Genomic DNA, 17,414 nt, shown 5'->3' on the forward strand with positions numbered 1-17,414 from the left:
ACAACTGAAGGCATTCAATATGCATCTAGAGTAAGGGCGTCCATTTCTTGAAGGTGCTCTACACAACTGAAATCCGTACGTACGGCCTTCAAACAGATAGATACCGTACAACTAGCCATCTACTTCATAGTACGGACATAAGCAGTATCAAAGGGGGGTGTACGGCATTTACCATTTTCTCAAAAACCTTCGTTTTTGAAGCTGTTCACTAAAGGAAGTTGTTGCACAATTTGGAGCCCGTACGGCAGTAGAGGTATCAGCACTAAGCTATACATCACCATATGGACATTGAGCCGGCTTCAGTAGGGTGGAGTTCTTCATTGCAGCCGTACGGCATCCAAGTGAGGGCTTCCATCCTTGGCATTCATTCTTCAGACTACCTTGGGAATGGCATCACAGACACAGGAGTACGATTATATCAAGCAAACAAGAGAAGCCGTACGGTACAGAAGCAAGGAAGCTGTACGGCACACTATGGGAAAAGTAAAACGGCCATCCATATATACTTCAAGAGGAAAAAAAATTAGTTGTACGGCCAAATAACTGACCTAATGGCTTAAATTCCAACAAACTGATATGCAATCAGCTGGTAAGAGGGCTTGGAGGAAGCAACTGGAATAGGATTCAGCCATGAACCAAGATGTGCAGGCAGGACCCTCTCAGGCATGACCACGGGGAAAGGACAAAGGCAAGCACAGGGCAAAAGTGCAGAATCATCCAGATGTGCAGAGAACACCACGAACTATAGTTTTCGAAGGGTTGAATGGATGGGACTGTCGGAAATGGTGGGATGAACATCCGGATACTCACCTGGTTAAAGCAAGCATCAAAAAGGCGCAGGTGGAGTGGGCTATCCGGATGCCACTTTTTTGTATTCGAGATTTCGAGGGCATCCTGCGTCCCATGATTGAGGCTTATGACAAGCATTCTCGAAAGTGTTCAATTCCGTATCTAGGGTATGACATCGTGGTATCTTTTTGGCCAGCTGATTTTACGAGAGTATTTGGTATACCAGGAGCAGCGCAAGGTGGAGCCAAGATTGATGGTTGAGCAAGGAGACGAAGTTGCAGCTGATACAAATGGTGTGTAACGACAAGGTACAGCAGCAGATGGATACCCTTATGGACACTTCGAAGGGAAGAGGGCTGCGAAAGTCCGATATACAAGAGGGCCATTGGAAGTGCCTGATGGATGTTGTAAAAAGCAGGCTTACAGGATCCAGTAGGGCGTCCGACATTTCCTTCCCATTGGTCAGTATGACGAACAGGATCATGAACGGGAAGGTGTATGACTGGGCTTCGCTGTTAGCTACGCATATGGATGAATTCATGACCCTACAGCACAAAACATTCTATATGCTGCACTACACCATCGGACTCTTTCTGGAAGCTACGGCCAGGACGATACCCCATGAGCAGCTGGAAGTTAAGCCAAGTACGGTGGTACCTAGCGAGCCTCTGGTAATGCAATGGAAGCATTTGGATTCACCTACAGGTCAGAAGAGTGTGGACCAGAAGAGGGCACGACAGGAGATGGAGGAATCGAGTAACACAGATAGTGGCCGTTAGGACACATCTTGAGAGGAGGATGACGACTTTGAGGGTATAGAGATGGAGCAAAATGAGGAGGAAGATGATGCGGGTGGCAGAGTAATTTCAGCAGTTCCACTTCGCTTTTCGTGACAATTGACGACTGCACCAGTGACTACTACTTCAATTCCGGCATGTCCAGCACCGCACATACATACCATGGCAGACGTTCACATCCCAAGCTTCAGACAGTTTCGGCGTACAATGGTGATGACCCCGATCACTCTACATCCTATATCATGGACAGTAGTAGCGCCTGCACAACCTTCAGTGAGCCAACGGACAGCATCACCAGTGGCCACAGCTATGGGTACGCAACCAACACGATCGCTGCCTCAACCAGTAGTTCAAGAACCAACTCCCATACCTATAGTAGAGTGTGTGCCTCAGCCACTTCCTGTGGCAGAACCAGTAGCAGAGGGAGGAGTCAGTCAGGGAAACACGTAGGAGCAAGTTCGTCTAGAGGTGATTGGGACGGATGCAGTAGTTACCATAGCGGACACTCTGTTGGATGAGGATCAGGATGCTGATTTCAGTATTCCGGAAGCAGGACCCCAAGTGCCGACAGTCGACCGGATGAGTACAGCGAGTCAGGCGAGTGAGTACTTGAGGTGATGGTTGCTTGCCCCTATTGCCAGAGGTCCTTCCATTTAATCTCCTATGAGAAAGTACATGCAGTTGGAAGCCATTTGGTTGAGCAGCGAGGTAGTCAAGATACCGACATCACCAGGGGTGGAGGATTAAAGTCCAGCAGCAGCAGAGAAAGTAGATGAAGGGGTACAGGCAACGTGCCCTCTACCCATAGCGGAGAAGGATGAGGATGTTCATTCTAGCCTTGTTGTTATCACAGAGCAGAGCAAGTTCTTGGCAGAGTTGGTGATTACAGAAAGAAGACGGGCAGAGGCTAGGCAGGAAGCTCGGGAGACGGCCGAGAAGGCTCGGGAGGAGATGGCCGATTCTCATAGCATCTGAAGCATAATGTAATATCTTCACGTATGCAAATATAATTCTGTTATTCTTATCTGCTATTCTGTTCTATTATCTGTATGCATTATTTTCTTTACCCAGTATGGTAAACAACACACTGCATAATGTCTTCCATGTGTCACGCTTTAATAAGTATGCTTTGACAGAGCCATGGATCCAAGAGTGTTGTCAATAAAGCCACTTAGAATACACAATCAATGGAAATGCATTGGTGGAACCAAGTAGCATAACAATTTAAGCTCCACAACTACAAAAAGGAGTGTGCAACTCAGAAGGCACTAAAGAAATGAAATAAGTATTTCATTATTTATTTTAAAGCTTTGAATATGAATTTAATAATTAATAGCATCAAGATGATGCTAAAACAAGGATGTAATGCCCTCCTAATTCTGATATTTTTCGAGTGTATGTATATGTTTCTCCAAGAACAAGAAATGAGTATAAAAGTAGGATTTGCCTGATATGGCAAGAACTCTATGTTGGGCTTGGATTAGGAAATCATGTCACTATATGTATTTAAGAGTGTGTAAATTGAGTTGGATTTCGTCCAGTTGGTCATTTTCTAAATGAAGCATTCTAAGTATCATTTTCCCAATTAATTCAAGAATTGTTCATAAAGAAGAAAAGGGAATTTAAGATTTACAGATATCTATCCTAAGTTATTTAATTAATTTCACTGAAATTGGTAATTTTGGATTAGCCATCATACTGAATACTTTGTGTTGCTATTATTATAATGACCATTAGTATCACAATATAAGTACCTATATTGTCATAATAATATAAACTTATTAAAAAAATTGGTTCAAAGGATTAAATTTTACACATACAACATACACACACATACTGTGTGTGTATGTGTGTGTGCATGCATGTGGATCCACAAATAGTGCGGAATGATTGATATGTCCAAACAAATGAACTAGATAACATTAAATATCATAAAATTTAACTTCTGTATCCTCACACTATAGCAAGCAAAATTTTGTAGATTCTCCTATGCCCATGACTGAAACTCAGGCAAACTAGATATGCAACAATTTGATATCATCCAAATTTTGCTTTAAACCATACGAAACCCTCAATACCTTTTCTACCCAGAAAACTAGCTTGCTTGATGTCTGTTCCAACATTGCAATGTCCAACGTAGCGCTGCCGCATATCAACTGCAATCTCCATCTGTGAAAAAAATAATGAGAGATGTTATATACTAGAATTCCTGAGAAGAATTTACTCTTATAGAATTTAATGGCAAAGAACATATACACAATAAAGTTAAAATGTCTCTGTCACTAGCTCCCTGGCAGATAAGAATAGTTATCTCTTAATAAGGTAATTTTACATCTAACTCAAGTACTGATCGTGTGGTGATGCATGAGATAGCTATAATGCAACAGAGCTTATACACAAAGGAAGCAATTCTTCAGACCTGTCTGAGTAGTGGAGTATTATATGAGGTATTGGATATTATCTCTACTAGGACAACTGATACTTCAGACTTAAATCTGAGACATTGCATCCTAGCATCATATGTTACTTCATCATAGAAAATATAAGTTACAAACAGGTAAAATCTTTGCAAGTAATCTTCTGATAGTGGAAAGAGGAGTTAGCATCTCTGATCTGCTACATCTATCATGAACTAAAAGTTCTTATGTATTGGATATGGCAGTTATTTTCTCGAACACTGATTAAGCATTTTCCAGAACGGAATCAAATTTTCAGCCTGGGACTCAGACAAAGCATTCATTCTCTTGTAAGAATCACAGTGATTATTCCTTTACAAGAGATCCAAAAAAAACCTCCAATGCTACGTTGTTTCATTCCTGTTCATTCCGTTCCTTAATACCAAACATTCATAGGCATTTCGCACTGCTGGCATGTAACATTGTTAACCCCTGGGAACCCTGTCATTTCACTCTTTTCATTACTGCCAAGCGCCTCTGAAAAAGGTCCAGCTAAAACTATTTTAATAACAGAAGAGCCAACAATGAAAGGAACTTGTAAATTGTTAATGATGACACAAGGTCCCATAGACAGATGGTGTCATGGACATCATTATAACTCATTCATTCATTCCCGCTGATGAGTCTCGGGGCTCAAATGTTTGCCCAAACTTATGGAGCAGTTTCAGTTGTCAAGCACCAAAGCAACAATCATTAAGATCTTGGGTACAAATAAGAATTTTCAACCCAAGCCTCTCATAAAGATCTTTAGATGCATACCAGTCAAAAGGCTTCTCAATCACTGCACCAAATCCAGTCTCTCTAAATGGTCCATAACTTCCATTTGCAGCTTAGAAAAAGTTATAAGAATCCCCATCCAGTAACTGAAGACATGGATTTGGATGATGATAGTCCAAAAATAACTATGGATTCATTTTGAATTTCTTAGCGGAAAGGTAGGCTAATTATAGCCTTGTTACATTTAAGCTTTTCCTGTTAAGTTTTGATGCCGAAGAGAGCTATGCTGTCATTTTGCTCCCTCTGTTTGGTTTCAATGTTCTCTTTGGTGCAGTTATTCCTTTTCTCAACCTTGTTGAACAATTCAAAACATTAAAGGGGTTGGATATAACCCATGAAGCAATGCTAACTAAATAATGACTTGAGATGAAGATAGTGATGCAAATTGGAAAGACTGATCAAGAACAGGATGATAACAACCACACATTGAAGGCATTAAATGTCCTTCTCTATGATGAAATCTGGTTGGTGGGGCAAGAGTTTCTCTCTTAACATTTAGGATTTTTATGTTTCTAGAAAACAATAGGGAAAACACTGCATTTTCTTTCAAACCATTGTGTTTTTTATGAAACACTGTTTTCCTCTGCGAAAATTTCCCTTTCCTGGACAAGAAATAAGCAAGACTACTGATCTCTTTCTTTGGAAGGGTAGAGATCAGAGCACTTTCTAAAAGTTTGAGACAAACTGAAATCATATCCAAAGACTGGCAAGAATAGTGAAACCATTTATTTACCTGGAGAATTTACTGACAACTACTAGTCTCATTTCAACTTGCAATCATAGGAAGGCAATGCCCAATTCAGCCCCTTTGTTTCTACATTTAACATGGATGTACTCGCTGCTCCTATGATCACCCACAGGTGATTGTAAAATTTCCCAATCGCAATGTGGAAATGGCTAATAGATTAACAGAAAAATGAAAAGGGTACTTCAAAGTTCAATGAACTCTAAAGGTGGCCTGATAACAAAATACTTTTTATATTTTAGTTAGAAAACAATTAAAGAAAACAAAGTGAAAAGAAAAAAAAAGTGGAAACATGTATACTTGTTGCAGTGGATACCTGAGATGAGAAATCTTCATTTTCCATTCCAGATGGTGGAGATCTGGAATCACTATTTCTCCGGCTACTTTCCCTGCCTGAATCTCCTCTTCTTCGGACCCTCAAATTTAAGCTTCCAGGTCGAATCCCTGGCTCTCTGTCTCTTTCTTCATCACCAGAGACGGACATTTCAAATTCCATTTCCACATCCATATCATCATCATAATCTGAATCATCTCTTTCAGCTCTTCGGCTATCATGGGATGAGTCACTGGCATCTGATCTAAAAAGCAGCTCACTCAGTGATCGCACCCTATGAGGCCGCTTTTCTGATTTAGATTCCCCATCATTCTTTTTATTATTTTTGGAATCTTCAGCTACACAGGGCAAACAACATTAAAAATATCAAATTAAAACTGAATATAATTCTAATTGAAACAAAGATGTTCAAGACATCAAATTCCTATATCAATCACAACTGCAGCACAGAGAACAATTAACAATATTTTTTATTTCAATCTTCAAAGCTAAGAATTCCAACAATATTGTGATAAAAACATCATGCAAAGATTGAGGAAACCATCTTCAAGCCATTAACCTGAAAAGTTTGATCATAACATGGCCTAAAGTAAATTACTCAAATCTTAAAGACTTTTGCAGCCCCAAGTAAATGCTTGGTTTGCATTGTAAATAGAAAAAGAGTCCTTCTACATTTACTTTCAATGTATTTAAGTGTATCCCAGCGTAAGGATATTATTCTGATTGACGAGTTGTAGATATTTTAAATTATCATCATTTTAAGAAAATGTCAATTACCCTTTTCAGAGGAAACGATAGTAGTTTTGTACTCACAAATGGATCTCTTAGTGTACATGTATCTAATGAACAGTGACTGAAAAGGACTGACCAGAGAGAGAGAGAGAGAGAGAGGTCTCATGAACTTAAAGCACAAGAAAAGGTAATAAATCTAAACAGGACCGCCCTAGTCAAGAACGCTTAATGCACACAGTAGAGAGAAGAAACCTAAGCATAACAGTTCAGAAGTTGAGGCATCGAAATAGATGATGCAGAGCCAAAAGCAGCACCAAACTTTTCAATTTCTTAGAAGAAAACATCCAAGATGTCTTCTCATGAGGAAATGCCAGCTGAAACAGATATAGTTCTGCTGTCTATAACTCCTACTCAAACAATTACTACAGAAGGGAAAAGAAAATTCTGTAAAAACATTCAATTAATTATTGGTAATCACATATGTTAAACCAGAAAGATTCTATAAAGGTAAATCAAGCTCCTATTGCTGTCACAGCATTGGAAATGATCCCTCGGGAAACTGATCCCTACCTTGGTTGCTGTTAGCCCTTGCTGGTAAAAAACCCACTACTGAGAAAATCTTGGATCATATCAGGGAAGTAGCTAATCCTATCGAACACTCCAATTATGGTCACTAAGCTAAGTCTATTTAAAACTTCTACAAAAAATACTGTTGTGAGAGATCTTTGATGTGATTTAGATGCCAATTGCATCCACAAACAAACTTTCAAATTAATATAGGTGCTCTGAATTCTATTTTAGTACATAAACTTTTAATATTTGGTTGGCTGCATCCAATGCACCTTTGATGAGGTCTTAATGGTCAGAGCTCTGTGCATGTTCTTGAAATGTAATTCATGTGGTCAGCCCTGATATTGGGCAGATTCTTTATTTTGTCAGGCAATATCCTAAATAGAAAATACCAACAGAACCAAGGTTGCGAACAAAAATCAGTCAGAGATGGCCTAACAAATAGATGCTGTGACCAAAATTTTCAAAAGAAAATGGATAATTCACATATATATTGCAATAATCCCTGGAGAAAACCTAATCATGAGTCAAAAAGGTCATAAATCTTGGTTAATTTATAAACCATATTAGCAAAAACTTTACTAAATCATGATTTATTGAGATTAATCACCACCGGGCCCACTTTGCCTATCCCATCTAAAAAGGCATTTGCCAATTTGTCTCCTCTAATTGTTAGTATGATTCCTGAGACTGGCAGTTCTTCCCTCTGATTGTTGGCATGACTCTCTTCATGTTATTTTCATAGTTTACCTGTAAAATCTTTTTGTTTTATAATTTTTCCATCAAAATATCATTTTGATGCTGCAGATTTGGATGTTGCCTAACCAACTAAACCTTGGGTCAATTCAGGCTCACAAAGGCCCACTTATTACTCAGTGAATATACACTCTAATTTCACTCAATTTTGGCCTAAATATTGCTCCGTGGCCTCAAAAACCATGTTTTTTAAAAGGTCGGACCGTGGTTAAAAGTCATTAAATCATGAAAAATGGCATGTGCCCTGAGGGTACATGATGCTGCTCCAGCCCTCTGAGTCTGCAAACTGTAGACATTGACTCTGGTTTTCGAAAACATAAAAAAATACAAATTAATGTTTGCTCCACTAGATGGAAACTTTTATGGTAATACCCAAAGCATTATTTATCTAAATTTACAAAATATTCAGTGTTTTTCAGTTTTCTGATATATAGAGAATAATCCGAAGAAAGAGTATCACTACTACATTTATAAAGCATACAGGAAATCAAGTACATACCTGATAAAGCACTCTGTCAGAATTTATTAAAAACTAAAAACAATAACAAGCAGGTTGATGGTTTCCACAAAATATGAACTTATGGTCCATTGGACCATTCATTGTCACTAGACATTTACTTGCTCAGTAGCAGCAACTGTTTTATGTGATGATGCTTTTTTCTTCAAATTTCAAACAGTTACTTTCCTTCCAAGGAAGACAATAAGCAAATACAGAACCAGTAGTTTGAATATTAAACATCATTATATAAAATGTAAGCTTCTGGTTTTGATTGCGCAAGTGTTTCTAGCATCAACAATTCAGATCACACTCCGTGATCCAGCATCAGGAAGAAAGAGAGTGCCAAAGATGAAAGAATCAAGGAGCAAACTAAGACTAGCTCAAAAGATGGGCGGGGGGAGGAAACACGTAGAGCGAGGAAGGGGGAAGAAGAAAAATAATCAAAATGAAATAGAGACCAGCTAGAAGAAATAAAAATATAAAATAAGTAAATAAATAACTAAAACAAGGAAACTAAGAAATACATAAATATGATAGAGATCGTTATGCTTGTCAAAGTTACAGTAAGCTGTACATCTTGCTCTACCTTGTTATTTCATGATGCTCTAATTTGAAAAAGAATAATCACAGACAAGCCTTGAAAAAAAATCTCAGGCTCTCATTAATAAGAATTTAAGGAAAACCCCACCTGCAATTAGTTTTTCCCTAAGACTATGTACTTTTCGAGCCACCTCACTGTCTGTTGGATCTAAAAGGTTGGCTCGCATGGCATAATCTAAAGCATCCTTATGTTTTCCTAGCTGCATTCAGAGAAAAATGAAATAAATAAGAAATAATAACATCATAGAGGTTACACATCAAATAAGATCTTTATATGCCATATTGAGATGACAAGTGACACTGTGGTCAACTTCCCTAGAAAGTAACAAATCTGTATAAATCTATCTTCACACTTCATCTACTTAAAAATATTGAATAAAAAATAACCTGTGAAAGAGCATCTGCCATATTTATATGTGCTCGCACAGAAACGGGATTGATGCTACGAGCTTCATTGCAATCCCTTATAGCCATGTGAGTATCATTTTTCCACAATCTCTGTTAATAGATACTGATAGAGAATTCAGCAAATATATAAAATAATGTTTTCATCCAAACCAAGACAGCATCTTACATATAAGTCCCATGTATAACACAAACCTTTAAAAATGCTGCTGCACGAGTGCATAAACAATCATGCTTAAGAGCTGGATAGATCTCAGACCTGCCTGCATCCAATATCTCACTAGTTGCTTCAATGACATAGAGAGATTTGGCGTCTTCTTCCAAGGCAGTTTGGGCATCTTGAAGAAGTTCTCTGCATTCTTTTAGCTGATATAGTCCAATCAAAGGTTTATAAAAATTGAAGCTCTGACTAAAGAATGTAGTTCTCAACTTAGAAATTTAGAATCATAAGATTACTTTAAAAATATGAAAAGAACATGATCTAAAAAAGAGAAAACAATGGAGACAAGTAACAGCACACATATAAAAAGAAACTTCATTTACCCAGTTCGAGGCTCTTGTGCCACTTGGATTGACAGTTTCGATTGGTTGTGATGGCATTATGGCTTTTGTCCCATTCAAAACAGGAGCCAGAACCGTTCTTTTTGGGAGATCACTGGCTGTGTATTTTGCAGCACTGTCTTGACCTGCAAATGTTAATGAAAAATGTATCATCAAGCATTTTCAAAATCTGAGAAAATGACAAAAGGAAACAATATAACTAATAAAATGCTATAGCTGTTTTTGTATATATCAAAAAGGTTACTAACTTGTCTGCATGATCATCTTGGCAAACTGGCCTCCAAGACGCTCTAGGCCATGGCAAACTCAAAAATGTACCCTGATGATCCTAAGCCTTAGAGCTCTTTCAATGTCTTAGATAAGCTCATTGGTCCACTTCAGCTCATTCATACACAGTGCACACAACTCAACATGTACTACTAATACCTTCCCTCTCCTCTTTTCCTACCACTTCACTGAACTTAGGAAAACTGCTTAATCTACCTCTAGTCATAACCTAACATGTCCAACCACAGCCAAACAGCCAAACACATCCTCATTCAACCTCCTTAGATGTTTGCAAGTGTATAAGAGGTTATAACATTTACAAAATAAGCTCTTTATCATTTGAATCTTGACATGCTCTAGCATGTCTATTCAAATAAAATTGTAATGTTTAATTATAATGGTGAATTAAATTGTTAGGATAGACTATTGTTATCTTCTACTCTTCTTAGTTGTCAATCTTGTTTGTATCTCTTATTCAAACAACCTTTCACTCTGTATATGTGGAATATTGAACATCTTGATAATTGTATCTAATTACATTCTGTAATATGGTATCAGGTATCAGAGCTTAGAAAACCTTTCTGAAAGTTTTGACAATTCTTTCTATAATTTCATGGGTAAAATCTTAAACAATAAACTCATGGTTTTCTTTCTAATCCAAATGGAAGATTTTAGCTGGAATTTTTCAAGGTTGCATTCTCTGGATCATGCAAAAATCATGGGCTTTGTTTCACTTTCAATCAAATCACACCATTTTATATCTGAAAATTAAAGATTTTTATAAGTACAAATTGAAATTTTTCCTTTCTACAAATTAATCAACATTTTTAGTTCAAACAGACTGTTTTTTATCTATCTAGTCAAGAAAGGTCCATCTTCTAAGGCAGATTATCAGATGTTTGTTTGTAAGATTTTCTACTTGAAATGACAGAGTTTTCAGTTATTTGTTTGGTAGATTTCTTCTGCAAATTGCAGATATAGGGTTTTGCATTTGTTTTTGACAGTTATTGACATTTTTTTCTAAAACAAATCATAAGATTACACTGATTTCTAGGTTACACAATAGGATTCTGGAATTGATGGTTTCTTCCAGGAATTTCTTGATGATTTTTTATGATTTTAAAACAAGCTAGTGGTCTTTCGAGCAGTGGCTATTGCATAGCCGAATATTTCAGCAATTTTTTGAACAATTTTCAACAAAATCATGATATTTTTAAATTTTCACGACTAGGGATTTGTGCAATTTTCAAGAATTTAATTGAAGATTATTTCCCTATGTTTATAAAATCACAGGTTATATTCATTGATTAGATTTTGCAATTTTTTTCCTAAAAATCTCAGTTCAACATCCACAAAGTTTCTCATTTTCCTTGAATTTGGAATGCTGGAGGAATGACCAAATGACCAGCAGATCACTCCAACTCTTTTGTGTGGTACATTGATTCTAGAGCATCTTGTCATTTTACTCGCAGGAAGCATTAATTCACTCACTGTATGACTTTCTTAGATTCAATGACCTTTGATGGTGGTGAAGAGTATATAGTTGTTGGTAAAGGCAATGTTAAAATTTCTTCCAGAGAGAAAAAAATATATAATTTTTCTCAATGTATACTATGTTCCGGGTAGTGAGCTCAATCTGCTCTTAATAAGTCAAATTGCACATTATTGTCCCAAGTTGGATGTCATTTTCAACACACACAAATGCCACATTGTTGACGAAAATTCCAAGAAGACCATAGCAGTTGGCATAGATAAGATAATTTATTAATGTCCAACTACAAAGCGAACGAACAGTGCCCAGGGAAAAGCGAACAAACAAGAAACAAAAAGGAAGAACTACAAATACCACTGGACAGCTAGAAGCAAAGGAAGGCCAGGCCTACCAACTAAGGCCCCACAGCAACAAGGAAGTACCCCTGCATAGAGGGGTATCTACCAGGGCAACAGGGGGTGGTCTAGGGCAGTCTCTGAGAAAAACAAGTAGAAGAGGGCTGTAGCCGAGGTGTGTAGTCCAAGCGAGATCTAAAAATCCTCACATGAATGAAAGCTGAGGGGTCCAGCGAATGCTTGGTGCCTCTAGGAGTATTGATTGACGTGAAGGAGGTGATGAGCTAAACAAGCTTGGGTCTCAGGACAGATTGAAGTTGTAAAGAGTGATCATGTAGACGCGTAGCCTCAAGAAGGTAAAGTGCCAAGCACTGTTAGTCCGTGAATCTGAAGAAGGAAGCAAGGGACCGCCAATCTCTAAACAAACAATGGAACCTCCCACAGATCTCATAGTAAGCGACACAATGCAATAGGAAGTGCCACTCAGTCTCCATAACCACCATGTCGCAAAGCAAGCAAATCTGGTCAAACCTGTCAATCTGACAGTCAATGGGAGCGCACTCTAAAGGATCCCAAAAGCATATGCAAGGCATGAGCCCAGTGTCGTCTAACATAAGTGAGGCAAACAATGATCCCATCCTAAATATCAATATAGTGCTCAGCATAAAAGGTCAACCTGGGACAGAGCCCCCAAGGGGGTCAATCCAAATCGTGTGAATGTACCTCCTATAGATGTCCATCCTAACAAGTGTTTACCGTCCGAGTAAACAAGTTTAGTGCATAATAGAAAAGTAAAGAATGTAACACTGAGTTTCATAAAACTATATTGTTGATTCCATTAATGTTCATGTCAATATAATATAAGATAATGTACTTTTGATTGATCCCTAATGCCACTCAGGCGGATGTACATATACTACCCAAACGGTTGCAACTCAATTGTCGTGTTCCAACTACCTTCGGTACCAAAGAACTTACACACTTAACTAACAACTATTCGCGAAGGTTTACAATTGTTCCTGACAACATCATCCCCCCAAAAAGAAAGTCGTCTCCTAACGACAAATACAAACTAGGGACAATGTTGAATACGTATATGAAAAACAAGCTAAGAAGAGTTGGGAGGAAGCATCCCTGGAGCTGTTGATTGGGACATAGAAATGTTCAATTTCCTCCGCAACTAGTACACCTACTGAGTGCGAATATCCCAATCTGCTCATATATGCAAATTCTCCTCAATTACCTCCTTCAGCATCAATGTGACTTCTTGTAATTCAGCCTCCTTATCTTATGCTGCCTTTGCTACCTCATTTTCCTTCATTGCCTCTACCAATTGTTGTTCCACCATACTCTTACCCTATGTGGTTGCCTCTAGTTGTGCTACTAGTACTGCACGCTCTGATTCCCATTCAGTCTACTAAGTGGCTAGTCGAGTAGCTATCCCTAGCCGCCTCCTCTCACCACACTGCAAGCACCATCTCTGCAAGCAACCTGCCTCTATCCACTACCTCGGTAATAGGATGGAGGTATGCATGTACATCCTTATCCCTCCCATCATTTATTGGCATTTCATCCTTTGTCTGCACCATAGTCTCCATTTCCCCTCCAGCTGCTACTCTACTTTGTTCTCCCATCTCCTAAAAAAGGTACATCTACGTCCCCAAGGATATCATTGTCCAACAACATTGCCTCCGAATGGAGGTCCTCTCTCATTGGGTACTGAATAGAAGGTTCCCATGTTGCAAGTGAAAGTAGTTGCCATGCTAGGTATGCACTTGCATGGCCCAATGAACTGCTTTGTCTTACTAGTGTATGATGTTCCTTTTCTAGAATAGTCACATCCATGCTCACCCCAAGACTATCTCCTACTAGCTCTGTCAATAATGCGGCATCTACAGTCACTGTTGCATCTGACCCAATCAACTCCAGCCGGACTTGCTCTTGTGACCCATTGCCTGCAATCTCCCTGAATTCTTCTATCACATTTCTGACCAAATCTTTGATTGTATGAGGCATATTGGCCACTGCTACAGTGCTCTCCGCGGTCGATATTGTCACTGGAGTAGCCTCCATCACTGCAATCTCGACCACCCTCAGAACCCTTGCCGTCGTCACTATCAATAGAGTCATATCTATTGCTGCTCTAACCTAACCAAATGTCGGAATAAGGGCATTGATGTCAATGGGTGTCAAATGAGTCGTGCTAGACAACATAGGTCGTGGATTTCCGAAGGTTTACAATTATTCCCAACAACATCAAACTCATTCAACTCCAACTAGGTAGCGATGAGATGAACGGGGGCATCCAATGACTACTAGAAGGGAGGTAGACGATCAATATCAAATCCCATCAAGTAAAGAAGAGCCAAGGCCTTCACATACTGGGATTGAGTCCGACCATTGGGTTCAGCCCCAACAATCGCCTCCAAGGACTAGTAGGCCAAGTAGGAGTATCTGTAGCGGCCCTTAGCAGAGTCTAGTAAATCCCCGAAGATGATGCAGAAACTAAGTCAGGCTAAAAATGGTACCGAGTTTCATGGATTTATTGATTTGTTGACACTAGAGAGGTTCAATAAAGCATTGGCTCCAAAGAATTCTTCTTCCACAATAGCAGGAAGAGGTATGATAAAAGAAAGGATATCTAGCATCATTTAGGGAAAGATCACAACACCAAATTTTGATGGGACAAGCAGTTAATCAACAAGATCGTGGTTATAGGAACTTGATACTCATTTCTCCTTGAATACAATGCTTGAAGAAGCTATAAGATTCGCCTAAGCTTCCCCCTCTAGACCAGCCTGGGTACAAACCGGTACCTGCTTTGGGTACAATTCACAATCTAGACTGGCCAGGTATTTCTTTTAGCATCCCAGTGTGAACTATAGGCAAGGATGGATGGACCCAGGTCTTAGCCCAAATCGAACCATGATCGAACTTGGGCACACTAGGCCTCACAAACGGTCAAAGAGGAGTTTTATTTTGCAAATTTAATAAACTTTTCACAAATTCTAACCCTAAAAAGTGTAAATGAAAGGTTATGTTGGCTTCTAACTCTCATTTGTGGTGTACAATTAGGTTATTTTGTCTTGAGGAAGAGAAAATAGGTGGTTGAGCAAGAGTTTGATTGTGCAAGGAAGAGTTGGAAGATTCGTTTTGTTCTCCTTCATTTTGTCATCACAAAATGGAGGCAACACTCTGAAACTTTTCCAATTAAGTTTCATATTTCTCTAAGGTAACTCACTATAGGATTAGAAAAAATTGATCAATTAATCTTCCCCAATCTACATAGCAAGTCTTTTTACTGAAGGTTCTCATCAAGTCCTTTTTTTTTTTTAGATTGATAACCTATACTTGATTTGTGAGGCCTTCAAAGCCCTATTCATTTTTGGATGTTTGTTTGGATTTCATCTTTTGTTTCTTTCAATCTCTTGCTTTCGATCACGCCCTTGTTTCATACTATCTTGGGACTTAATCAGAGTTGTTTATCAAAAGTTTTTAAGGTTTAAGTGCAAGCGTAATTGGGTTTTAGAACACCAACTACATATTTTAAATATTCGACCTTATATGTTGACACTTTTTGAAATATTACTTAAAATCACCTTATATTATGTTTTTAAGTAATATTGCACTTTTTGATCTTTTAAGTTATAATTAAAGTGATTTAGTTATATAATGCACTTTTTAATCTAATTTGATGTTGAGTTGCACTTTACTATTTTAACTTAAATCACTTAAGTGAGAATCTCACTTTATCAACCCATTTACACATGACACTAAAAATGTTGTGTAAATATGCAATGGACCCCAAAAAGTGAGATTCACTTATGTGAATCAACTAAGCATGTGCTAAATAGAAACAATAAGTTGTGCAAGTTATAAAACATGTAATTGCACCCAAAACAATAAACGAGGAGCTTACACACCAAGGAAGAGGACCTTCAGGAGGCATTCTTACAGCTTTTTCACTAGCACCACGATATAATTCCTTCTTCCTTAGAGGAGTCTTAAAGGATCAAAAGGCAACCATACTCGTATAATTGTGCTACCTATAACTATGTTGATGAATACGTAGTGAGCAGACTTGGATTGAATATGGAAGAAATTGAAGGATTCGACGTGAAAGTTGCAAGTGGGTCAATTATTCCAAGAACTACGAAGATGCCCCAAATGGAATCAATGATGGGGAATAAAAGATAAGGATGACTTCTATGTGATCGGCATGGATATGCAAGTAGTTTAGGGAGTCCAATAGCCATATGCAATCAATAAGTATGAAACAAGTTATTGTACTATGGAGTTTTCTTTCCAACACAATGGGAAGAAGATAGTTCTTCATGGCCTATGCAGTATGAACAAGTTAAGTTTGAGAGATTTTCACAATCCATCATATGGAACAAGTTTTCCATAAGGGTCAAGTAGTGTGTGCAAACACATGCTTCATTACTGATACACACTCTTCTACTAAGGGGTAAATCAACAATGTGTAAATCCAATCTATCTTCGACAACCATGGTAAGGTATTTCCCCCTAGACTAAGCCCTAATAAAGGTTTCCAATTTATAATTGTAATGGCCCTTGCCAATAGGCCACTAATAACCACTAATACTAAACTGTGAAATTTCGTCAAACACTTGGCATGCAAACTAAATACACTGCCGAAAGTAAAATGCTGAATAAAGAAAATTGTTGTGCAACAAATGTACTCAAATAGCTGATGTAAAATAGTGCCAATATATTCATTCAATGATAACCAAATGCTTTTACATATAATATGCGATTTTTCAATTCAAGGAATTACAACATGGCACATTACGAACAAACCCTTACTGGCTGAATGCAACTAAGAATTTCTTGCAATTACAGACTGAAATGAAAGAACTTGGATTGAGAAAATGCTGGAGACTGAATGCTGAAGACGAAATGATGAAAATGCACTCCAACTTGCCCTCAAACTTGCTGATCGTACAACTTGCAGGTACAGCCCTACATGTATGGACTGGTACGGCACCTGGCAAAAATAAATACTGGGCTGAAAGGTGCCAAAAATAGTATAGAAATAATCGCCAAGCTCCAAGAAAAATTCTCCCAGAAATAAAAATCAAACTCCCAGCCAACAGTGAGATGTGAGCAAAAATGTATGTCCAGGCTAAAAATCGAACCTTGTTGAAAATGTCCAAATACCAAATAAGCCCAACTTGAAGTAGCTGAATACCACTTCCAAAGCGCAACCCTTCAAAGGATATTTCATCTCCTCAGTTATGCAAATCCTTAGGAGACTCCATTCCTAATGATCAAATGA

The 17,414-nt window shown here is 38.3% G+C and overlaps 1 protein-coding gene across 1 annotated transcript in view; it reads right to left on the reverse strand.

Moving 5' to 3' along the window:
• ASG2 (transducin family protein / WD-40 repeat family protein) overlaps window positions 1–17,414 on the reverse strand; it is a 273,819-nt gene that overhangs the window by 91,488 nt on the left and 164,917 nt on the right. Inside the window, exons 10-15 of the mRNA XM_089815239.1 lie at window positions 10,004–10,146; window positions 9,656–9,826; window positions 9,443–9,553; window positions 9,144–9,255; window positions 5,881–6,236; window positions 3,665–3,755 (exon numbers count right to left, since the gene is read on the reverse strand). Coding sequence (XP_089671365.1) covers window positions 3,665–3,755; window positions 5,881–6,236; window positions 9,144–9,255; window positions 9,443–9,553; window positions 9,656–9,826; window positions 10,004–10,146 — 984 coding nt within the window. The remainder of the gene's footprint in view (window positions 1–3,664; window positions 3,756–5,880; window positions 6,237–9,143; window positions 9,256–9,442; window positions 9,554–9,655; window positions 9,827–10,003; window positions 10,147–17,414) is intronic.

The sequence above is a fragment of the Cupressus sempervirens genome, chromosome 2 (assembly GCF_028749045.1).
Source record: "Cupressus sempervirens isolate cs-2001-9-10 chromosome 2, ASM2874904v1, whole genome shotgun sequence".
Lineage (NCBI taxonomy): Eukaryota > Viridiplantae > Streptophyta > Pinopsida > Cupressales > Cupressaceae > Cupressus > Cupressus sempervirens.